We start from the raw sequence: 25,393 nt of genomic DNA on the forward strand, positions 1-25,393 counted from the left end.
GCCCATCAGCTGAAGACTGGATAAATAAATTATATGGGATATGTACACTATGGAATACTACACAGCGGTAAAAAATGAAATCCAATTATTGCAACAAAATGGATGAATCTGGAAAATATAATACTTAGTGAAATAAGCCAGTCTCAAAGGGACAGATGCCATATGATCTCCCTGATCTGTGAGAGCTAATAGAGCACCTAAAATGAAACCTGTAGAAATGAAATTGATGCTTCAAGAAGGAATGACTTGAGCAGCCCTTGTCTTGACTGTTGAGGAAGTTTTTTTTTTCCTTCATAATATTTGTATAATATAATATCTTTACTTAACATAAAGTTAACATTATGTGTATAAAGTCAATTGAGAATGGATCTCATTAAAAAATACAAAAAAAGAGGGAGGAAGAAGTTTGTAACTGTAAAGTTGTATAGTTCTGCATACATTCCTGCAGACTTACTTCTAAGGGTATAGTTTAAATCCCATTAAGCTGGGTGGTAAAAATACCATCTTAAAGTGATCATATTAAGTGTTAAAGTGAACATATAGGTAGGACTAAGTTTGTTTTTTTTTGTTTGTTTGTTTTGTTTTTTTTTTTTTTACCGAACTATTTACTTATTTATTTGAAAGTCAGAGTTACACAGAGAGAAGGAGAGGCACAGAAAGAGGTCTTCCTTCCGCTGGTTTACTCCTCAATTGGCTGCAACAGCTGGAGCTGTGCTGATCCAAAGCCAGGAGCCAGGAGCTTCTTCCAGATCTCCATGCGGGTGCAGGGGCCCAAGCACTTAGTCCATATTCTACTGCTTTCCCAGGCCATAGCAGAAAGCTGGATCATAAGTGGAGCAGCCAGGACTTGAAGTGGTGCCCATATGGGATGCTGCCACCACAGGCGGCAGCTTTACCTGTCACGCCACAGTACTGGCCCCAGGATTAAGTGTTAAAGTAATCATATAAATAGGATCAAGCGTCTGGTAATAATAATAGAATTAAAAAGGATATAATGTTCCAACATGGGAGGCAGTCCACACAGCAGGATCATAGAATTACAATAGCTTTAAGTAGCACTCTGATCTCACAATCAGCCCTTAAGTCATTCTGGCCTGGCTGAAAAGCCCATGAGAGCATTTCAGGTATGGAAAGCCAAGACATTGTTGCAAAAAAACGTTTTACATGAAGGATCTCTGTGAGTGAGTCCCCAGTGGAATGATGTGGCCATAAAAGGATGTACTTTTCTCTCTGAAGGGGGAAGAGAACTTCCACTTTGCTTATGGCCTTGTCTAAATACTGACAGAGTTTGTGGATTCAAAAGGCTTCCATAGCCTAGGAAGCGCTTGTCAAGAGCCTCAGGTGATCACTAATATCATACATAAGAGTGTTAATTGTTAAATTTACCACAGGAGTCCCTCTGCACTAACTTCCCATACAGGACTTCTGTCCTCAATGAGTTGTATTATGAGAGTTAAAACTTGTTCTCAGTTTTGTGTGTTGGTGTGTGTCTCTGTGCAGATTATTGAAATCTTCACTTAGGATAGAATTGGTCTTCTGTGTACAAAGTCCCAACAGTACCATTTTCAATCTTGTTCCCTGCTAATGCACCTTGGAAAGCAGAGGAAGATGGCCCGTCCCTGGGCCCCTGGGCCCACATGGGAAACCCAAAAGAAACTGGTTACGGCCTGGCCCACCCCCAGTTGTGGACATTTGAGGAGCCAGAGGAAGGAAGATTTCTGTCTCTCTCTCCCTCTTTCAAATAAATCTTTAAAACAAAAAATGATCAAGTCACACCCACACGGACCATGCCAATCCACACACTCCACCATACCCAAATACCCTGCAAGGCTTAAAACCTGCAGCTCCCCCACTGTAGACAGCCACACAATGGAATTTGAGCATGGGCCTCATCAGCCTTTAATTGCAGAGATCACAGTAAAACACAAATGTTTTAAGTGGCTTTCACTGTTGCACTCTCATGAATATGTAGTCAATGACTAATTCTGGGAACTATAATTCATCCCTATGTCCTTAAAAACTAAGGATCCCAGTATAAAACAGAAAGAATACAGGGTGAATGAAAACCTGTAGCCCTGAATTTGAATTGGACATGTCAATATGAAGCAGCAAGGATGTGACCTCTATATGAATTATGTCACTTTAACAGATCTAGGAACTGTATACCAGCTACCTGGCCTGCAGGCAAATGCAGAGAACAGAGAACAAGCTCAACTGTGCCCTGGGTGTGCAACTAGCAGGGCCCACACTGAGAAGCTCTACAAGCCTGATGGTCTGTGAAATGCAAGGAAAAGAGATGGAGGGGACTTCTGGACGAAAACACATCTAAAAACATCGGTTATTTTTTTTTTACATGGAGCAAAGGGGGCCGGCACTGTGGCATAGTAAGTTGAGCCTCTGCCAATGATGCCAGCATCCCATATTGGTGCCAGTTCAAGACTTGGCTGCTCCTCTTTTTTTTAATTTATTTTTTATTTTATTTATTTATTTGATAGAGTTAGACAGTGAGAGAGAGACAGAGAGAAAGGTCTTCCTTCTGTTGGCTCACCTCCCAAATGGTCGCCAGGGCCAGAGCTATGCTGATCTGAAGCCAGGAGCCAGGTGCTCCCTCCTGGTCTCCCGTGCGGGTGCAGGGCCCAAGCACTTGGGCCATCCTTCACTGCCTTCCCCGGCCACAGCAGAGAGCTGGACTGGAAGAGGAGCAACCAGGACTAGAACCCAGTGCCCATATGGGATGCCGGCGCCACAGGCGGAAGATTAACCAAGTGAGTCACAGCACTGGCCCCAACATCAGTTATTTTTAAATGGGAAACTAGCCTATATCAGTGTTTGGTAGTTAGTGTAATTTACTGTAAAAGTCTAGATGATGAGATTTTCTGAGAGTTGGGAGGGGTGGTGGGGTGAGTGAGGGTATGGGTTGATGAGAGCATAAGAGCTTCTGGAATAGCCAGCAAAATTCTGTACCTTGACCTGGGTGGTGGGTACAAGAGTGTCTTCCTTGGAGTAATACATACATATATACACACATATATGTGTGAATAAAGACTGCAACCCATTATCAGTCTATCCAAACCTAGAATGTACAGTCTTTAATACAGCACTTCCTCTTTTAGGAAAGTTAACTACAGAAGTACCTGTACTTATCCACAAACAGACACACATACAAGGATACTCCCTGCAGCACTGTTTGCAACAGTTGAAATTCTGCAGATAACACACAGGACCACCATTAAGGGAAGTGTTCAGAGATGACACACAGAGTACCTTGGTTCTGTGACATTGGAAACACATTTATGACACACTGCAATGAAGCTACCAAGTGGAATGTATGTTTTGCTGTTTTTCCAAATGGGATGAAAAGCAGGACAGAATCTGCACAAGACGAGTCTTAGAACAGGGAAGCAAGCAGAAGAGAAAGGCTGGAGGGGCCTCCTCTCCCAGTGTACACTTCTGAGCTGCCTGAAAAAGTACTTTACAAATGGATAAAACACACCCAAATAAACAGAACCCATGCATTTACATAAAACCGCTTGATACTCCATGAGTAGGGGAAAAAAAAAAAAACAGTTAAGCCCAAGAACTGGCCGTCTGTGGACGGGGTGCCAGTCCACCTGCTTTTCCTCACTTGTCAAAAAAGAACCTAACTTGCTTTGGCTGGGAAATAGGAGGTGCTCAATATATGGGAGGTGATGAACATGTGTTTCCTCAGCAACCTTAGGCGTTCAGGTAGTTTTACGTTCCTTGCAACATAAACAAAATACTGACAGACACACACCAGAATAGTTTCAAGCATTGTATCTAAAATACAACTTTTTTAAACAGTATGATCACATGACTTACAAGGTGTCGTTCAGAACAACAATCGGACACTTTTATAAACTGCATTTATTGTACAGAGTACTCTGAAGAAAGAACAATATGTACAGCCATTTGTTTTCATTAATATATCTATTCATTCTGTCCTGCAATACTGGAAAGGCGGAATGTGTCTGGCACAAAAATAACCCCTAGGAGTTACAAATTAGAAAAACAACACTTTTAAAAAAGATTTTTACTTTCCTGGTAGAAATATAAAAACTGGTTTATGGGGAAAAATTAAACAAAATAAAAAGTCCAATCAATTATACAGGTGGCTTTAACACTTAAAAGTTTTGTCTCTTAAACCAACTTGTCAACAGCAGTGTTTAAAACCTAAATATAAATAAACGGGCAGCACTGCCCGGATAGCAGCACAGTAGGAGCAACTCACAGTAATGCTGCGTGGTGTTCTCAGTGCAGAAACAATGCCCTCCCAGGGCCCCTGGCGGGACACACTCGAAAGAGCATCGCCTGGTGCCGTGACCTGCAACTGAACCTCCATCTTCTCAACACCACCATTGAAAGGTACCAAACTGATTTCTTTAAAAAACATGTGGGTAGGGGAGGCAGAAGTACATGACAGCTATTACGTCGTCTTCCGGAATCCCTTTAGAATAGGGTAGATGTTTTCAAATGCTTCATAGATTTCTGCTCTGACTTTAGCACCTACAAAGGCAAGAGTGTGAAAACGCATTTCTCAACATCTTAAGGTGGTAAAATTATTATCTTAAAACAAAACTGCAAGCACAATTTTCTCCATACTCAGTTTTACAATTATAGGCATTGAAACTTTAATGGTGGCATCCCTTATCATACCCCAATCACTCCTCAGATGGCTGCAATGGCTGGATCTGGGCCAATCCGAAGCCAGGAGCCAGGAGCTTCTTCCAGGTCTCCCATGTGGGTGCAGGGGCCCAAGGGCGTGGGCCATTTTCTTTTTTTCATAGTTTTTTTTCTTTCTTTTTTTTTTACAGGCAGGGTGGACAGTGAGAGAGAGAGAGAAAGGTCTTCCTTTGCCGTTGGTTCACCCTCCAATGGCCGCCACGGCCGGCACGCTGTGGCTGGCGCACCATGCTGATCCGAAGACAGGAGCCAGGTACCTCTCCTGGTCTCCCATGGGGTGCACGGCCCAAGCACTTGGGCCATCCTCCACTGCACTCCCGGGCCATAGCAGAGAGCTGGCCTGGAAGAGGGGCAACCGGGACAGAATCCGGCGCCCCAACCGGGACTAGAACCCGGTGTGCCGGTGCCGCAAGGCAGAGGATTAGCCTAGTGAGCCGCGGCGCCAGCCTTGGGCCATTTTCTACAGCTTTTCCAGGCCATAGCAGAGAGCTGGATCTGAAGTGGAGCAGCTAGGACTCAAACCCGCACCCAAAAGGGACGCTAGCACTGTAGGCAGCGGCTTTACCAGCTACATCCCAATTCCAGCCCCTCTAAAGTATTTTCTTAAAATGATTTTCTACATTACAACAGCAATGCTTATGGGGACTCCAGCCTCCCACTCTACAGCTCATTGCTACACAATCAGAGTAACCTGGCAGGGCAGCAGCGAGAGTGACTGGATCTTAACGTCCCAACTACTGCCTTCAAGTCAGTGCTTCTGAATCTCCCTTTGTTCTCATGACACTGCTGACAAACCCATGGAAGATACCTGCTCTTACCCAATGCCAGGCTCATTTCCCCTCCCCAGTATAAATGGAGGTCATGCTTTGACTGAAGGCCCAGCAGGGCTTTGTCACATCCCCCTGCTCTGATTTCTTCCCAGCAGTAGGTACTTTTCTCATAGAGTAAGAGTAGGGGAAAGAAGATAAAGGTTGGTAGCCAACTATTCAATGCTGTGAAATTCCTTTCAGCTCTGAGAAAATGCCCACCTTTAAATTCATTCAAACTTTCAGGTGCTAATTCCCATTTGAACTTACCTGTTAATACAACTTTCCCAGAAACAAAAATAAGGAGAACGATTCTGGGTTTGATCATTCTGTAGATTAAACCAGGAAATAACTCTGGCTCATAACTAGAAGGAAAACGGCAAAAACAGATTAGAAATGAAGTTTCCCATGCTTGAGGGTTTAATACCTCAACAAGCCCACTCACTGCACAACACATCCAGGAAGAGAGCACTTACAGCAAGCGAGCCGGAGCTGCATCCACACCTGGACCAGCCAGTGGCTGGCTGCCCTGTCACTTCACCAGCTCCTCTTGCTGAGAAGAGGAGCTGTGCATTTGTTCTGTAGAATGCAGTTCTTACAAAGAGTGATTCTGCCTGAGTTTAGATAAATCTACGTAAAATCATTTATTTCTTTTTTAAAGATTGATTTATTTATTTGAAAGGCAGAGTTCAGAATGAGAGATCTTTGGCCAGGCCAAAGCTAGGAGCTTCATCCTGGTCTCCCACATGGGTGTGTCAGGGGTCCAAGCACTTGGGCCATCTTCCACTGCTTTCCCAGGTGCATTCTCAGGGAGCTGGATCAGAAATGGAGCACCTGAGTCTCAAACTGGCGCCGATATGGAGCAGTTTTACCCACTACACACACCACAACACCAGCCCCAAATCTTTTATTTCTAAAATACAACATTGACAATTTGCCTACTTCTAAATTTACTTTTAATTGAATATTTGTCCATATTTATGAGTACAGTAAGAAAATCTGATACAGCTGCACAAGGTGTATGATCAAACAGGGTAATTAGCATTTCCATCTCCTCACTTATCATGTCTATGTGTTGGGAACCTTTACACACTTGCCTAGTTGTTTTGATATAGACAGTTTTGCTTTCAATCTTATCTCACTTCCTTAAATGGAATATCCTCTAGCTGTCAATTCTGGCCAAGTAATTTATGTGACACACCAGATACTATACTCCAGTTACATGGTCTGATCGAATGGACTGTTGCTACCTCCTATTCTAACTTCATAATCTCATTTTTCTAGTTCAGAGGTTCTGAAAACCAGGTGTCCCTGTGTCTGTGAGTGGCCTCTCTGAGGAAGGGCAGCAAGGGTGGGTATCTGAACTCAAGTGGACATCTCCTAGAACGCTGATGCTGGTCAATGAGCCTGCAGCACAGCATGGTGAGTCGAGGGACACAGAGAACCACGTGACGCTGAGAAGAAGCTGCAAGGTGGGAAGGACTACCTGCCTCGAGTCTCCCAAATAAATGGAAAGAATGTTCCCATCACCCACTTCACATTTTGTCAGCAGAGCTGATATAATGTTGACTAAAAGGAAAGATTCAAACTGGGAAAAACTAATGCAAGAAGCTGTCGATTCAACTCAAGCATTTGCTGAGCCATAAAATGGTAAAACCCAGAAGTGGAAACAAGTTCATTCCAGTGCAGAGGAGTTTGGGGTATGGCTACCGATGTGGCAGGAGGAGGCTGATAGGGAGACAGCATCACAACTCTGCATGCCTCACCGGCTCTTACTCCCTACATAGCTGGCTTGTGTTTTATCCTGAAACACACTAAGGAGATTACAAATGTGTCCCAGCCCAAGCAGAGTACATCCCCGCTCACCTGCTGAACTGCTGGTGGGTGAGCACCAGGCCTTCCAGCCGTATGGGGAACTTCACGTCACAGCTCCCCACCATGTTCTGAATCTTGAAGTCCAAGAACTTAGCTGGAAAACCCAGCTTCTGCACAACTCTGGCATATTTTCTTGCTGCTAGTCTAGACTGTTCTTCACTAGAAAAAAGAAAAAAAAAATTAAGTTCTTTATACTCTAATCCAGCTAACATAAATATTTAGATGAGTAATATTAAAAATTCCAAATTAGGAAATGAATAACACATAAACTGGTCATCTTCCTTTCAACAGGATAAAAGAACAGATATTAACAATTTATTGTCAAGTATTCCTATGTCCTCCAGAGAAAACAGAATGCTCTCTTTCAATTCACTGAATTACTGACAGCCCTAGATTTTACGGAAGTGAAATGTGCCATCACTAATACACTGTGGGGGCCAGTGCTGTGGCACAGTGAGTTAAGCTGCCACCTGTGATGCTAGCACCCCATATGAGAGTGCTGGTTTGAGTCCCAGAAGCTCTACTTCCCACCCAGCTCCCCACAAATGTACCTGGGAAAGAAGGGGACAATGGCCCTTTTTAATGGGAGACCTGGATAGAGTTCCAGGCTCCTGGCTTCAGCCTGGCCCAACCCCAGCTGTTGCAGCCATTTGGGGAGTGAACCAGCAGATGGAAGATCTCTTTCTGTCTCTTCCTCTCTCTGTCACTCTGCCTTTCAAATAAGTAAAATAAATCTAAATACACACACACACATAGTGGTACACAAATTTCTGCGTGAACTTAGTTGAAAACTGACAGCTTCATCTTGATAAGAAAACACTGATGAACTTTATTACTTGAAAAAGCACACAAGGGTATCTCAAACAGTTTACAGAAAATGTAATTAAGCTTATTTTGGTGCAAAAATGTTTTATTTCATGCATATGACAGTACAATAATTCCTTTTATATCAAGTCTCCTTTTACTTGTGACATCATGTGTTGGATAAATCTATACTTTAGAAACTTACAGTGTATGTAAGAAAAGCAAAATGCATACAATAATGCTATAAATAGGGGTCGGCGCTGTGGCGCAGCAGGTTAAAGCCCTGGCCTGAAGCGCTGGCATTTCATATGGGCACCAGTTCTAGCCCCGGCTGCTCCTCTTCCCATCCAGCTCTCACTATGACCTGGGATAGCAGTAAAAGATGGCCCAAGTCCTTGGGCCCCTGCACCCATGTGGGAGACCTGGAAGAAGCTCCTAGCTCCTGGCTTCGGATCGGCACAGCTCCCGCCATTGCAGCCAGTTGGGGAGTGAACCAGCAGATGGAAGACCTCTCTCTCTCTGCCTCTCCTCTCTCTGTGTAACTCTGACTTTCAAGTAAAATAAATAAATCTTAAAAAAAAAAAAAAAAAAAAGAAATGACAAAGATCAAGTGTGCAGGGGCCACAGGTGAGGCACAGAGGACAAATCCTCAGCATGTGATGCCGGTATCCCCTGCTGGAGTTCAGCTACTCTGCTTCTGATCCATCTTCCTGCTAATGTGCCTGGAAAGGCAGCAATGATGGAGTTTCTAGCTCTTCACTTCAGCCTGACCCAGACTTGGCTGTTGCTCTCATGAACCTGCAGATGGAAGGACTCTGTCACTCTGCCTTTCAAATCAATCAATCAATCTTGTACACAAACATACAGCCAGTGCTTCCCCCCCTCCCCCGGATATCTAATTTATTTGTTGTTTCTTATCTTGTTAGAACAGTTACCCAACTGGATGTAATACTCAGTGTGTAGGTGCCCTGGTACAAATGGGCTAGGCACTGCACGAAGGCTGTCTTGGGAATAAACAGTAGTGTTAGATGTGTGCTATAAACCAAGCTTTTATTTCATCCAGGGGGATGCAAACATCCTGGGGTCAAAGAGGAGTGGAAGCCAAGGATAGATCCATGCCCTGCCTTCTCAAAAACCAGAGACCAGGAGCCAGAACGTGCACACCAATGGCCTTGTCTTCATTCAACAACTTTCTCTATGGGTTGATACCTCCAAGTGCATTTTAATCAACTTTTATTTTAAAAGTCTTAGTTCATTATGAGCTAATGTTACTAAGTGTCCCTTAGTTTTTGACTTCTTCCAAGTACATGGGCTCTGTTAAAAAAGTTTAGGACAGTTGGGACCCCAGAGTGCTAACCTTTGGACAGGATGGAATCTCATAGGACAGGGATACACTCCTCAAGGCCTGCATCACCCAACATTCACAACTGAACTAGTCCCCATGAGGTCAGGCCAAGCACTGTGGCCAGTGGGCACATTGCGGGCACGTTGCTGCCACGCTGCCACACCCAGTGAGATCTGCAATCCTTCACATCATCAACTGGAAAATCCTGTGATCCTGGATCCACTGTTTTCACTTGAGGACAAATTTGTGTTAAGATACAAAGTGTTTTACATAAAAGAATTATTATCAAGAGTGAACAGCTATAATGCAGGTCTAATACTCATGCTCGACCTTCAATGAAATCAGTGCCATCTGAAGTGATCAGAATCAGGCATTCTTGAAATAACAAGTTAAAATGCTAGCCTGATAACCAAAAAGCCCTGAGATGTCACCTCTTCCTTCATAACCCAGACCTCAGAATGAATGCCGAAAGGCTACCTCTTGGCTCCTGTGCACACCATTTTCCCAGAACTGAAAATCAGCGCTGTGGTTCGTGGCTCTCTTATTCTCATGATTACAGCAGCAAACCGCTAAAATAAAGAGAATCATTAGTGAGGGCATGCCAACTGCTGATCAGTGTCAGGAGAACTAAGAACATCACATCCACAGGACAGATTTGGTATACCTGATTGCCAAGACTTGTCCTGAATGCTTACTGGTTCTATCGCAGGCAGCCAGGAGTGGAGATTCTACCCAGTCAGGACGTCTGTAAAACCTACCTCCTTACTGCCAGCCTCACCAGAGTGTCTTGTTTCTGCTTCCTATTTGCTGCTGATCATGACTGGCATTTCTAACTGTAAATTCTGCTGTATTAACATTGACTTATAGGCAACTAAACCATCAGTCTCTTCTGACTCTGGAGGGAGTTTAAATATCAGATTTCACTCATTTCAATATGTAATGAAGTACAATTCTGCCTCCAGTTGGGCTTTAAAAACATTAATATATTAAACACTTATATAAATGCAAAATAAGAGTAAGTTTTTAACTCCATTTTATGCTTTTTATGTCTTTGAGAAACTTCTTGCAAAAACTGTAACTCAATAGGAAAATATCTCAACTATGGGTTGAATTAATGGCCTCAGTAACTAGGTTACATAATAAAAACCAAAAACTGTCAGATCCTCCCCAAAATTTTTAACTTATGATATTTAATTAAAAACAAGACAGTCATGTAATATTTCTAATCCAGATGACTCTTTGACAAATTAGATTGCTTTTATAATTTTAGCTTAAAAACTGTTGTGCTTCTTCTGATACTACCTATAAAAATGCTATTCCAGGCTGGCGCTGCAGCTCACTTGGCTAATCCTCCGCCTGCGGTGCCGGCACACCAGGGTTCTAGTCCCAGTTGGGGCGCCGGATTCTGTCCCAGTTGCTCCTCTTCCAGTCCAGCTCTCTGCTGTGGCCCGGGAAGGCAGTGGAGGATGGCCCAAGTGCTTGGGCCCTGCACCCGCACAGGAGACCAGGAGGAAGCACCTGGCTCCTGGCTTCGGATCAGTGCAGCGCGCTGGCCGCGGTGGCCATTTCGGGGGTGAACCAACAGAAAAAGGAAGACCTTTCTCTTTGTGTGTCTCTCTCTGTCTAACTCTGCCTGTCAAAATAAAAAAAAAAAAAAATGCTATTCCAGTTTACACAATCCCAGGAAAAGTCCAATTAATTTGAATTCATAGATTTCTCCCACAGTTTTTACTGGTCCATTAACTAGTATTATTAGGTTGGGAGGGCAGAAACTTGGTCATCATCCTTCCTCTTTGTGCTATGCAGCATCAGCCCTGCAACCCAGTCCTCTCCTTCCAGACGCAGATGGTGGGTCCTATAGAATGGGCACTATTTCCTAAAAAGTATCTTTTCTACCGATGAAAGCACAAAAGCCTCTGATGTATATTTGGGCTGCTATCTTAAATGAGAAACCTTAATCACCCCTCCCCAATTTTTTTAATTATGAAATATGTAAAGGTTATACAAAAGTAGAAAAAATTATGAAAAACTTCCTTGTACCAATATCCAACTTTTTTTTCCATTGTAAAAATTTTCATACAGTTCAAACTGGTTTCTCTGGTTCTTTTCAGCTGTTTCACTGCCAGGCCTGGGAGCATGGACTGCTTCTCAGCCGGTTGTGTCTTACTCATAAGCCCCTTTCTCAGTTCTCTCACAGGAAGAATTTAGAAGGAAACGACATAAACCACATTATTCCACCCTACCTAGTTTCTAAAATGTAAATAGGGTCACGCTATATATTCTGCTCTCTGATGTCACATGTTCCCTGTTATAATGTACATATAAAGTTATCTTGCAGCCTGGAGTATTTCTACAGTCTTACATGGCAGAGTCAACAAGATACCAGATGAATGAATGAACTTGTTATATTCACAAATATCTAATATAAAAATGATGTAGATTTTACTTTAGATCTGATGTTAAGAAATCAAAGCGTAACATAAACTTTTTGATCGGGACTTTTACAAGTAAATTTCTGTGTTATTATGTAGTTTGAAATACATAAAAATAGCTCTAACCTTGGGATTATATTCAGCATTTCGGGCACGAAGTGCAATGGTCTTTAGGTCAAGTTTACAACCAAGATTCACTGTGGATACAATATTTCTGCAAGAAATTAGAGAAAACAGTTATTTAACATTTAACAGTTATTTAACATATTTAACTTTCAGAGGGTAAGTTGTTAGATGATTATCTAGGAATCTCATTCATTGGCCTTCTCTGTTTTAAATTTACTGTTAAGTGTCACTGCATGCTGAGCATTTTATGTTCTCTCCCTCCATACTTATTACACACGACAGATGTGCCTGCTAGTATCTCCACACTCAAGAGAGAAGCTGAGGTTTCAGGGTAGTGTCATTGACTCGCAATGCCCATGACTACCAAGCAGCAAAGCCAGGATCTGAGTCGGCAGAGCCATGTCCTTAGCTTCCACTGAGACCCTCTTAACTCTCATCCACAAGCTCAAAAATACCACCCCTCAACTCTGAAAAGCCATTATTAATCAAGACTTTCTCATTGGTCTCCAAAAAATGAATTCAGAAGAATACAAATTCAGTACCTTGGGTAAAAGAAAAACACCTTGCTTTTTCTTCTGATAAATGGATATCCCCGTTAGTAATTTGGGACCAGTGGACCCTTTTCATTTATGAGTACTCTTAAATCATTTCATGAATAACTTAAAAAGGGAATACAGTGAAAAACAATTTTTTTTGAAATTGTAATGAAAATTTAAACAAGCAAACCCAAATTTTTATTCTCTATTTCTCTGGTTTTGAAAATACATATACTTGAAATGGGCAATGCCCTTTGTATGCAAGCAACCATCTTTTTTTTTTTTATTTTATTTTTTTATTTTTAAATATCTACTTAGCAAGCAACCATCTATTAACAGTCACACACTGACCTAAACGTGGCCATCTTGGGACTACTGACTCTAGGGTAAAACATATAACCAGTAGTTTCTAGCTCTGTTGTTTCTGGTTCTTTTCCTTATAATGCCAAAAACCAATACTCTTGAATGCTTCATTCACAGCTCATAATACTTTTAAAAAGAAGACAGCAGTCTGATACAAAATCATAAGGCCAATTAGGTTGTTCCATGCAAGGAACGTTCTCATTTCTACATCATCTATTTCCTTCCAGTCACTTCTGTATACTTGACTTAGGTGTCTGTCCACTTATGAATGGTCTCAAGTAAACTGTGGTGCATTTATTGCAGATTTACTCGTATAGTCCTCATCCATTTCCATTAATTAAATACTTGCCTTAATTCCTAAGATTTCAAGGCCAGTGAATCCCACTCAATAGGCCCTTACTAGATAGTGACTGACTGGTGCTTTGTGGAGAATCACAAAGCCTATGACACTGGTGAGAAACACACACCAGACCCAAACTGGTTATAATGTATGACTGAAACCAGAATGGCAAACTCAAAGGCCCATGGGAGTCAGATCTGCATGAATGACAGAGATGAGCCAGCAAGGATTTACCTCTCTAAAATCTCTAAAATCACCAAGCTGAAATCACTTTGTTTCTAAAATTCAAATTGTGTGGAGTCAAAAAAAAGTGGTGGCAAGATCATGGTCTTTGGGTTATGGGTATGATCCATGATTACGTACCACGTCATTTAAAAATGATCAGAAATAGCTCACAAAGAGCACACATGTAATAAGGGTGAAGTGCAGACAGAAAATATCAGATCTACAGAGACTAGAAAAGAGAACAGAGGTGGTGATGTGATGAAAGGGAACCCTTTAATTGGCCATGGGCTTCCTGAAGTACAGCTGTGTACTTCTCAGACTGGCATGTGGAAGCACCTGCCTGTGTTTCCTGCCACCAACCGTACCTCTCTTATCCACATGATCAGCTTCAGTTGGGTGGGAAGCCCACCTGGGACAAAGAGCCACCCTCACCTTGTAGAAAGGATACACATCTTTTGAGATTTACATGCAGACTTCATTTTATGATGAAAAATGAATTGAATAAAAACAAGCACTGACACTGTGCATGAGGAGCTAAAACACCATGATGGGGGGCCGGTGCCGTGGCTCACTTGGTTAATCCTCCGCCTGCAGTGCCAGCATCCCATATGGGTGCCGGGTTCTAGTCCCGGTTGCTCCTCTTCCAGTCCAGCTCTCTGCTGTGGCCTGGAAGGGCAGTGGAGGGTGGCCCAAGTGCTTGGGCCCCTGCACCCGCTTGGGAGACCAGGAAGAATCACCTGGCTCCTGGCTTCGGATTGGCGTGGCACTGGCCGTAGCAGCCATTTGGGGAGTGAACCAATGGAAGGAAGACCTTTCTCTCTGTCTCTCTCACTGTCTATAACTCTACCTGTCAAATAAATTTAAAAAATAATAATAATAAATAAATAATAAATAATAAAAGAACACCATGAGGGAAAGAGGCCCCACAAGGCTGCGATAAAGCAAACCAGCTACAGGGAAATGTCTGTAATAACAATGAGATCCAGACTGAGTTTCATTGGCCCAGGTACACAAACACAAGTAAACACATTGCTTAAAAAGGGAGACAACTTGGGGGCTGGTGCTGCAGCGCAGTAGGCTAAGCTTCCACCCGTGGCACTGGCATCCCATTTGGGTGCCATTTCTTGTCCTGGCTGTTCCTCTTCTGATCCAGCTCTGTTTATGGTCTGGGAAAGCAGTGGAAGATGGCCCAAGTGCTAGCCCACCGTACCCGTGTGGGAGACCCAGAATAAGTTCCTGGCTCCTGGCTTCAGATCAGCCCAGCTCCAGCCTTGCGGCTATTTGGGGAGTAAACCAGTGGATGAAGAAAAGGAAGAGACCTTTCTCTTTGTCTCTCCCTCTCTGTAATTCTACATCTCAAACAAATAAATCTTTTTTTTTTTTTTTTTTTGACAGGCAGAGTGGACAGTGAGAGAGAGAGAGAGAGAGAGAGAGAGAAAGGTCTTCCTTTGCCGTTGGTTCACCCTCCAATGGCCGCCACGGCCAGCGCGCCGCACTGATCCGATGGCAGGAGCCAGGTGCTTATCCTGGTCTCCCATGCGGGTGCAGGGCCCAAGGACTTGGGCCATTCTCCACTGCACTCCCGGGCCACAGCAGAGAGCTGGCCTGGAAGAGGGACAACCGGGACAGAATCAGCGCCCCGACCGGGACTAGAACCTGGTGTGCTGGCGCCACAAGGCGGAGGATTAGCCTATTGAGCCACAGCGCTGGCCCAGTAAAATCTTAAAAAGAAAAACACAAGAAACAAAACAAAACTTTTTTTTTGAAAAAAGGGAAGGCAGCTTTCTTAAGCAGAGGTGAAGCAAATTTTGAGACACAATTACCATTAGTGCCACTCTGTTAAATAAATGGATCCATCTGGAAACAACAAACAGTAATTTAGCTCTAAGAGAACCTTCTAGGGCAGGGGTGGGGAACCTTTTTTCTGCCAAGGGCCATTTGGGCATTTATAACATCATTTACAGGTCATACAAAATTATCACCTTAAAAATCAGCCTACTATAGATGTAATGAATTTTGAGTTGTGCCTGAGGCTGCCTTGGCAGGCCCTGAGCAGATCACCTCACAGGCCTTACACAGCCCTGGTGCTGGACATGCCCCACCCCTGCTCCAGGGCGAGGGACAGCAGACCCACAACACTGGCTATGGTACTCACTGCAGCTGTGGTACAATCCCAGAGCTCTCCGAGGCCGGTGTGGCAGGAGTAATAGGGGTCATGGGGGTCATGGGGGAAGGGTAGAGGGGAGTGGTGCCCGGCAAGGGTGCGGTTGTAAGAGTCTGTGAATGGAAGAGCTGTGGTGTCTGGCCTGAGACCCCCTGCGCCGCCTGCTGGGATGTAGACTGCTGAACCGCAGCCGCAGCGGCTGCCACAGCCTGTTGTTGTTGTTGTTGCTGCTGCTGCTGCTGCTGCTGCTGTTGCTGCTGCTGCTGCTGCCTTTGTTGTTCTTCCAAGATAGACAGACTATTGGTGTTCTGAATAGGCTGCGGTGTCAGTCCTGTGCCGTAAGGCATCATGGGACTAAAGATGGGGATCCCAGGAGTCATGGCGCCCTGTGGAAAGCAAGGCAAATGCCAGGTTAGACTGGCTGGTATTGCATGTCTGTGAAACATGCCTGGTGGAACAGGTAGGAGGTATAAAGACAGACACCCCTCCAGGGATAACAGGATCACTAAACTTGACCAGAAAGGTCTTAGAAATATCACTTTCTTCTTTTTTTTAAAAGATTTATTTGAAAGTCAGAGTTACACAGAGAGAGGAGAGGCATAGAGAGAGAGAGAGAGAGAGAGGTCTTCCATCTGATAGTTCACTCCCCATTTGGCTGCAATGGCCGGAGCTGCACCAATCCAAAGCCAGGAGCCTAGAGCTTCTTCCGGGTCTCCCACGCTGGTGCAGGGGCCCAAGGACTTGGGCCATTTGCTGCTTTCCCAGGCCACAGCAGAGAGCTGGATGGGAAGTAGAGCAGCGGGGTCTCCAACTGGCGCCCATATGGGATGCCGGCGCTTCAGGCCAGGGCGTTAACCCACTGCGCCACAGCGCCAGCCCCCACTTTCTTCTTTAACAGTAAATAAGAGCTTACAATTTGGAATCCCACTGCTGCTTATTACATGCAAGAACTTGAGAAAGTTGCTTAACCTTTCAAACATATCTAGCAGATAATAATGATCTGAGAACATTAGAAAGAATAAGGGAGATAAACAGAGTGAACATACTTCTCTGCTTAAACTATTATCCTGGGGCTGGCACTGTGGTGCAGCGGGTTAACGCCCTGGCCTGAAGCACCAGCATCCCATATGGGCGCCGGTTCGAGACCCGGCTGCCCAACTTCCCATCCAGCTCTCTGCTATGGCCTGGGAAAGCAGTAGAAGATGGCCCAAGTCCTTGGGCCCCTGCATGAGTGTGGAAGACCCGGAAGAAGCTCCTGGCTCCTGGCTTCGGATAGGCACAGCTCCGGATGTTGTGGCCAATGGGAGAGGGAACCATCGGATGGAAGACTTCTCTTTCTCTCTGCCTCTCCTCTTCTCTCTCTGTGTAACTCTGACTTTCAAATAAATAAATAAATCTTTAAAAAAAACCCTATTATCCTAGCATATAGATAGCATCCCATCTCAATTGAAATGGATACATTCCAGGTTAGATGATAACACAATGATAGGCACACAGGAAACACTGAAGTATTGGCCACAATCATGATTATTGGAATAATATTCAAAAAGGTTGATCACTTGCTCTTGCAAAAGGGTAAACCAACAAAATTTACCAAATATATGTTTACTTTTTTTTTTAAAGATTTATTTATTTATCTGAAAGTCAGAGTTACACAGAGAGAGAAGGAGAGGTAGAGAGAGAGAAAATTTTCTACTTGCTGGTTTACCCTCAACTGGTTGTAATGGCCAGAGCTGAGCTGATCTGAAGCCAGGAGCCAGGAGCTTCTTCCCGGTCTCCCACACAGGTGCAGGGGTCCAAGCATGTGGGCCATCTTCTACTGCTTTCCCAGGCCATAGCAGAGAGCTGGATCGGAAGTGGAGCAGCCAGGATTCAAACTGGTGCCCATATGGGATGCCAGCACTGCAGGTGGGGCTTTACCTCCATCAGTTTACTTTTTACTTCTAAGTATTTACAGACAAAGGTTACACTTAGTAATTTACAAAAAAGCCTTTGGGAAACACAAAACAGCTATTTTTCCTATATTAAAGATAAGAAACTGACATACCCAAACAAGTTAAATGACTTGCCCAAGATCACAGATCTCATGAGTAGATGAGCCAAGATCACAGCCAGGGTTTCCTGAAACCCAGGCCAATGCTTTCCCGCAACACCAAAATCCTGGGAGCCCACAGAGACTGAAGAGCTCATGATGTCCTTGTGACCCTCAGTGTTACATGCGACATTCTGTGTATTTTCTGGAGAAGGTCTACAGTTTTCGTTACATTCTCAAATACATCTAAGACCCCAAAAAGTGTCAAACTGCCTCACCAACATAGTAGCAGGAAAATAAAAGGGGAGCGGGCTGGTGCTATGGCGTAACAGGTAAAGCCACCGCCTGTGGTGCCAGCATCCCATATGGGCGCCAGTTTGAATCCTGGCTACTCCACTTCCAATCCAGCTCCCTGCTAATGCATCTGGGAAAGCAGCGGAAGATGGCCCGGGGTCCTCGGGCCCCTGCACCCACCTAGGAGACCCAGAAGATACTAATGGCTTCCGGCTTCAGATTGGCTCAGCTCTGGCCGCTGTGGCCACTTGGGGAGTGAACCAGTGGATGGAAGATATCTCTGTCTCTATCTCTCCTTGTAACTGTGCCTGTCAAATACATGAAATAAATCTTTAAAACAAAAACAAATAAAAATAATAGCGGGAATACAAATGTCATATGTCAATTAAAAATATATTTAAAAAAAAAAAAGAGTACAAGAGGATAAAATCTATGATGTTACCCTAATAGTACAGACATTATTCCACTGCAGCTGTCACATTAGTTTTTAAAAGATGTATTTATTTATTTTTCATGCACCATGATAGAGAGATCTTCCATCCATGGGTTCACTGCCAAATGGTTGCAATAGCCAGACTGGGTCCAGGACAAGGCCAGGAGCCAAGAACTCCATCCTGGCCTCCCATGGGGGTGCCAGGGATGCAAGCATTTGAGCCATCTTCTGCTGCTTTCCCAGGCACATTAGCAGGGAGCTAAATCAGAAACAGAGCATTCAGGACAACTGAGCCACAATGCTGGTCCCTCTACTACTTATTTCCATAAAACAGTTGGCTAGGGGAAAAGCTTAGGCCAGTTTAAAAGACTGAGGTTTTAAAACATCTGCCTTACTTTAGATCAGATGTAAAAATTAACTCTAAATGGACCACAGATATACATGTAAGGACTACAACTGTAACAGAAGAAACTCTTATGAGATTTCAGGGAGAAAAAGTCTTCTTAGGACACAAAAACACTAACCATGAAAACAAATGATAAATTGGACTTCAGAAAAAAATTAACTTCTGCTCTTTGAAAGACACCTTTGTGGTGCAGTGGGTTAAGCTGCCACTTGGGATGCTCACATCCCATATCACAGTGCTCAGTCCAGTCCTGGCTTCTCTGCTTCTGATCCACCTTCCTGCTAATGCACTTAGGAGGCATCAGATGACAGCTCAAGTGCTTGGGTCCCTGACATCCACGGGGGAGACTGGGATGGAGTTCCTGGCTCCTAGCTCAATCCCATCTGTTTTGGCCATCTGGAAACTGAACCTGCCAGAGGAAGATCTCAATCACTCTGCCTTTCAAATGAACTAAAAGAGATCTTTAGAAAAATAAATTAAAAAGTAAGGTACATACATTACAGGAATCTCAAACTAGTAAACAGAACACATGAAGCACTCTTACCACTCCATAAAAGAACAGGAACAAATAAGCCAATAAAAATGGCAGAGGTTAAAGACATTTTACAAAGGAAGACAAATAGATGGCCAACACATATGCAACAAGATGCTCAGGATTGTTAGCCATTGGGAAAATACAAATTAAAATCACAATGAGGGGGGCTGGCGCTGTGGCGCAACGGGTTAAAGCCCGGCCTGAAGCGCCAGCATCCCATATAGGCGCCGGTTTTAGTCCCGGCTGCTCCTCTTCTGATCCAGCTTTCTGCTAAGGCCTGGGAAAGCAGCAGAAGATGGCCCAAATCCTTGGGTCCCTGTACCCATGTGGGAGACCCAGAAGAAGCTCCTGGCTCCTGGCTTTGGATCGGCGCAGCTCCAGCCATTGAGGCCATCTGGGGAGTGAACCAGTGGATGGAAGACCTCCTTCTCTGTCTCTACCTCTCTCTGTAACTCTGTCTTTCAAGTAAATAAAATAAATCTTAAAAAAAAAAAAATCACAATGAGGGGGCCAACGTTGTGGTGCACAGTGGGTTTTGCCATGGCCTGCAACACCAGCATTCCATACAAGTACTGGTTCAAGTCTTGGCTGCTCCACTTCCAATCCAGCTTCCTGCTAATGCACCTGGGAAAGCAGCAGAAGATGGCCTAAGTGCCTGCACCCCTGCTACTCTCAAGAGAGACCCAGATGGAGCTCTAGGCTCTTGGTTTTGGTCTGGCCCACCCCAGCCATTGCAGCCTTTTGGGGAGCGAATCAGTGGATGGAAGAATCTCTCCCTCCCTCCCTCCATCTGTGTCGCTCTGCCTTTCAAATAAATAAATCTTTTAAATAAATAAATAAAGTCACAATGAAATACTACTAAGAAGCTAAAAGTAAAGACTAACAGCCCAAAGTGTAAGTAAGGCTGTAGAGCAACTGAAACTCTTCTGCACTGCTGACAGAAGTGGAAAACGGCACAGCCACTTTAGAAAACAACCAATTTTTAACAGCTAACACACATGCCTATGTACGACCTTGTAACACCACTGCTAAGTGTTTACTCAAAAGAAATAAAAACACAGTGAATACAAATGTTTATACTTCCTTTCTCTTTAATAGCTCCCAAACTGGAAACATCCTCAGTGTCAACAGATGAAGAAAGGCTCAGCCAGGGCATATCCATACAGTGTGGGACTACTTGGCAATGAAAAGCAATTAACCATTGATGCACAACAGCTATACTGGGGAAAGAAAGCAAGACACACAAGAAAGCACCCTGCAGCCAGTGCTATGGTGTAGCGGGTGAAGTCACCACCTAAAGTGCCAGCATCCCGTATGGGTGCCGGTTCAAGTCCTGGCTGCTCCACTTCCTATCCAGCTCTCTGCTATGGCCTGGGAAAGCAGTAGAACATGGCCCAAGTCCTTGGGCCCCTGTACGCATGTGGGGACACCCAGAGGAAGCTCCTGGCTCTGGATTGGCACAGCTCCGGCCATTGCGGCCATCTGGGGAGTGGACCAGTGGATGGAAGACCTCTCTCTCTGCCTCTCCTTCTTTCTCTGTGTAACTCTTTCAAATAAATGAATCTTTAAAAAACAAAACAGAAAAAACACTGCTTTCCATTCACGTGAAATTCCAAAATGGCAAAACTAATCATTGGCATTAAACAGCAAATTTATAAGTTATGTGAGGCAGGAGAGTGACTGTGAAAGGGCCAGAAGGGACTTTTTAGGGTAACTGAAATGCTCTGTCATTTACACAGGTGTATACAATTAAAGCATGCACTTAAAATGGATGTTTTCTCTCTATATAAGTTATACCTCAGAGATTAAATTTAGCACTTTCAACACAAATGGGAAAAAATAAAAAGCAATTTGGCAAGAGTGACTTTCAAAATTTAAAAACCTATACTCATTTGTACAATCTCAAAAGTATTTCTTCAAGGAATGTTTTCTAGACAAATACATAATTTAGCTTCCAAACTCCACAAATAAAGCACTACTGCGCCTAAACAAAGCCAAACAGAACCTCTCCCAGGATCGGGGGCTTAGAAAACATACCAAAACCACTTTCGATATCAGACCTCCCTTCCCTGTAATGACATTCCTGGAAGCCAAGAGGTCCAGGCTCCCGGCACCCAGGCCAGCACTATTACCTGAGGGGAGGCCAAGCCCTGAGCATACGGGGGCAGGCTGCTGTTCTGGTCCATTGTGTCCACTTCTTAGCAAACCAGAATCTCTTGACCTGGAACTCGTGTCAGCATTCAGTCTTCTTTGATCATCCCCAACACACACTCAGCAACCTCCTCAATTATCGGGGTTATCCTCAGCCACCAGGAAGCAGTGATGTTGCACTGAAAGAGATGGAGGTCTAATGTGAGGATACAGCTAACATGCACAGTCTCACAAGCCAGTTTTGTGCTACACAGAACATAAACAAGGAGACCAGTGAAGCTATTTGGGAATGCATTTCTTTTTACTTTACAATCCTAAAGCATTATTCTTTTCATGTTTCCTACGATTAGGTCCAAAACTGCAAAACAAACAAACAAACAAAAAACAACTTCTTACACGTTTAAACTGTCTGATAAAGCTCAAAATCAAGGAGTCATACCCAGAGTTAAAAGCTTTTGGAGGGGGCTGACGCTGTGATGCAGGTGCCGGCACCCCATATAGGCACCGGTTCAAATCTCAGCTGCTCTACTTCTGATCTAGCTCTCTGCTATGGCCTGGGAAAGCAGTAGCGTATGGCCCAAGGCTTTTGGCCCCTGCACCCACGTGGGAGACACAGAGGAAGCTCCTGGCTCCTGGCGGCCATTTGGGGAGTGAACCAGCAGATGGAAGATCTCTTTCTCTCTAATTCTTTCAAATAAATATAATAAATCTTAAATGAAAAAAAAAAAGCTTTTGGAGGAACACACCTAGATAATTCCCAAGGAAAATGTGCTATCAAGGCATAATATTTATGAGGCATGGTACACACAGCACAGTGCTAAGGCCAAGTTCAGGTGTATAAATATGCTGCTCAATTTTATAGCCTCTGTAATGTCTTGGACATAAAGCTCAATAAATACTGAGTTGTACCCAATATAGTTTGGCGTGAAAGAAGCTGTGCAGACACAATGATAAATAAGATATTTTTATAAATACAGCAATCTTACCTCTTTAGAATACATTAGCCACAAACTGTGCCTATATCTGGCTTTTCTCAATCATTTCTACCATCTCCTGAAACTACTTCCTGATGAAAGAACCAAGCGACTAGTGAAAAACTTTTCAGCACAGTTCACTCCAACGTGCTGGCTGTGAGAACTGACTGAGCACCATGGGGGTGGGCTGGCTGAGTTAAAATAAAACATCAAGTACAAACACAGAACAATGTTAGCTACCATTATTGGTTTTCATTCCAACATAGCGCTCATAGGTCTCAGGGGTCAAGTTGTTCAAAGACCCATGTGCACCTCAAGTTGTGCTGGTAGAGTAAGCACTCAGATGCATGCTGGATGAACGGAAGAATCATCACTCTGAGAGGGCAAAGGGCCCCAAAAGCTGTCTATCCTATATGCTCATCACTGAAAAACAGACACACACAAAAAGCTCAACTTCTGAAAAGAAATGTACCAAAGATGTAAGAAAACTGTACTTTCTTTAGACGTTGCTGTAGTAACAGAAGTGCTGTTGATGTACAGCCGAAGAGGACACTGTCGGCATCAAGTAGTTCCACGTGCAACTGCGTAACGACTGCTCTACTAGTAACAAAATCAGATACCCGCGAAGTTCATCTCAGAAACCAGCACGCACGCCTGTAACCTGTACCCAGCACCAGGTCTTGCCCATACAACAGCACTTCAAAGAACACACAGAGAATGGATCACAGATGTGTTTAGTCTGGTCCAAACGATTTTGAAATCTGTGTATAATTTTTCACGATACACGCTTTCCATGAACTTCTTGGAGAGCCCTTTAGTAGTGGCTCATGGGTGAACGAACGCACGTACGCCACAGAAGACGGGACTAACAGGCGAGTGCTCGCAGAGAGGGCCTGTTTTCACAAAGCAAGGACCGTGCAACCTGGGTCTGGCAAGGTGAGTAGGAAATCATGAATCAGCGGCTCTGGCAACAGAGAAATTAAACGAGAGACAAGGATGGAGAGAGCAGCGCGCAGCAGCAAGCAACTTGGGGTCACACGGGCAGCAGGCGCAGCACCAGCACCCCAGCTTGGCACGCGTGGGGATACATCGGGGCAGTGAAGCCGAGGGCCGCAAGCCCAGTTTCGGGGTCACTGTCACGGCTGCGGCAAGAGATGAGGGCAGGATCACAGCACCCAACTGCGACGAGGCTGTTCCAGACCCCTGTTCCGAGCGCTCCTCTCACTCCCGGCCACGCGCTCACCGTCTTCCCCTCCCTGCATACTGAAACTGCGTTAGGCGCCTTACTGCACTGACTCTCCCTTCAACAGAGGCTCGCGTGCAAGGTCTTCATCTTCCGGAAACCCAAGACCAGGCTGCGTGTCCCCTGAGGTCATCCAATGAACTCTGTCTACTCCCGCGTCCGCACACGCAGCCAGGCGGGATCCTCTCCCCGAGGGGCCTCCCTGGCCGTCTAAGGACAGAGGTGCGCGTCTGCCTCGGACGTCCACCGCGCCTAAAGCTCGGACTTCCACAAATCGTTAGCAAGTGTCACGCGCGACTGTAAAATAAAACCGACCCCTGCGGGTAGCGAAGCCAGCGGGCACCGGCCAGAGAGGATGGGCGGAGGGTGCCAGCCAGGCGGCGCAGGCTCCGGGTCTGCCCCACCCTCGTGCGGGGAGAAGCCGTTTTCCACCCACAGCACAGCCGCGCACCGGGATGGAGCGGCGGCCGAACGGCCGGTACAGGCCCGAGCGGCGGCGGCTCGAGCGAGAGGAACCTCGGTCCCCGCGGGGCCTGCGCGCCCATTCCGCGTCTCCGCCCGCCACCGCCCCTGGGCCTCGCTGCAGCGGCCGCCTCCGCCAGCGCCCTCGAAAAAGAGAGAGAGTTAAAGGGCCAGGTACCTGGGTGCCGGCAGAGATCATCAAGGGCCTGCGGAAGCGAAGTTAAGCCGCAGGCTGCTCAGGCCCCGCCACAGCAACCCTACCCGACCCCACCGAACTCCAGGCGCGCGCTGATAATGTCACTTCCGCCAGTTCTGTCCGCGGCGTCAGCAGGCTGCACGCGCTGAAGGCGCGGCCATGGTAAGTGTGGGCGCGGGATCCTTCCGGTTTCTCCTGGGCGCTGGGCTCAAGGGAAATGAGGGGCGGAGCTCGTCGGAGTTCCGGGGCGGGGCCTCCTCTCCATAGCCTTTTCTAATTGGTGCTTTCTGGAAGTAAGGAAAGTTAATAATTGAAAAAAGTTTTTTAAACCAACTAGAGGTGTAACCTTGGCAAGTTAACATTTGCCTCGGGGTCTTTTTATTTTAGGATGAGTTCTTTCTAGTCTAAACTTGTTTTCTCTTTGACATTTCTTTTTATTTTGAAAGGTAGACACAGACGCGGAGGAGTCCCCTCCTAGTGCCCAGAAAGCCCTGGCCAGGCCAGTGTCCCGCGTGGGTGGCGAGGACCCAGCCGCGGGAGTGACGCCCGGCGTCCCCGGGCGACGGCGTCGTAGAGCGGCCGCGGGGCCCAGGAAGTAACCGCGTGGGCGGTGCGCGCGTGCTCCTCGCCGCGGGTGTGGGCCGCTCCGCAGCACGCGGGGCACCGGGTTGCGGATTCGTCGGGGCTTTCATTCCGCTGGGGCCGTCTTAGCAGGCTTCGCACTGTCGCCACGCGGCCGTCGTGGTCTTCCCGGCCGCTTCCTTCTGTGGTCACTTGGACGCGACCACGGGGGCAGTTTGTGCTACCAGTGAGGTCCTGAGCTCCGGAATCCAGGACAGTGCCTGGCAGTGCGTTGACCTACGGAGACCAGAGCGAGTACAATACTGGACTTTGTCGAAGACAAAGGCCATCTCTGGCCTTGTTCTCCTTTGCAGCAAAGCACGGGAGAG

The 25,393-nt window shown here is 45.4% G+C and overlaps 1 protein-coding gene across 1 annotated transcript; it reads right to left on the minus strand.

The window, feature by feature from the left end:
• Positions 1 to 3,867: 3,867 nt before the first annotated feature.
• TBP (TATA-box binding protein) lies at positions 3,868 to 24,636 on the minus strand. Its single transcript, XM_002723497.5, has 8 exons — positions 24,426 to 24,636; positions 21,550 to 21,747; positions 15,709 to 16,103; positions 12,090 to 12,177; positions 10,009 to 10,100; positions 7,374 to 7,541; positions 5,778 to 5,872; positions 3,868 to 4,524 (listed from the first exon to the last, which is right to left on the minus strand). The coding sequence occupies exons 2-8, from the start codon at positions 21,601 to 21,603 to the stop codon at positions 4,445 to 4,447; spliced, it is 972 nt and encodes a 323-aa protein (XP_002723543.1). The 5' UTR covers positions 21,604 to 21,747; positions 24,426 to 24,636; the 3' UTR covers positions 3,868 to 4,444.
• Positions 24,637 to 25,393: the final 757 nt, after the last annotated feature.

Source organism: Oryctolagus cuniculus, chromosome 5 (assembly GCF_964237555.1).
Source record: "Oryctolagus cuniculus chromosome 5, mOryCun1.1, whole genome shotgun sequence".
Taxonomy (NCBI): Eukaryota; Metazoa; Chordata; class Mammalia; order Lagomorpha; family Leporidae; genus Oryctolagus; species Oryctolagus cuniculus.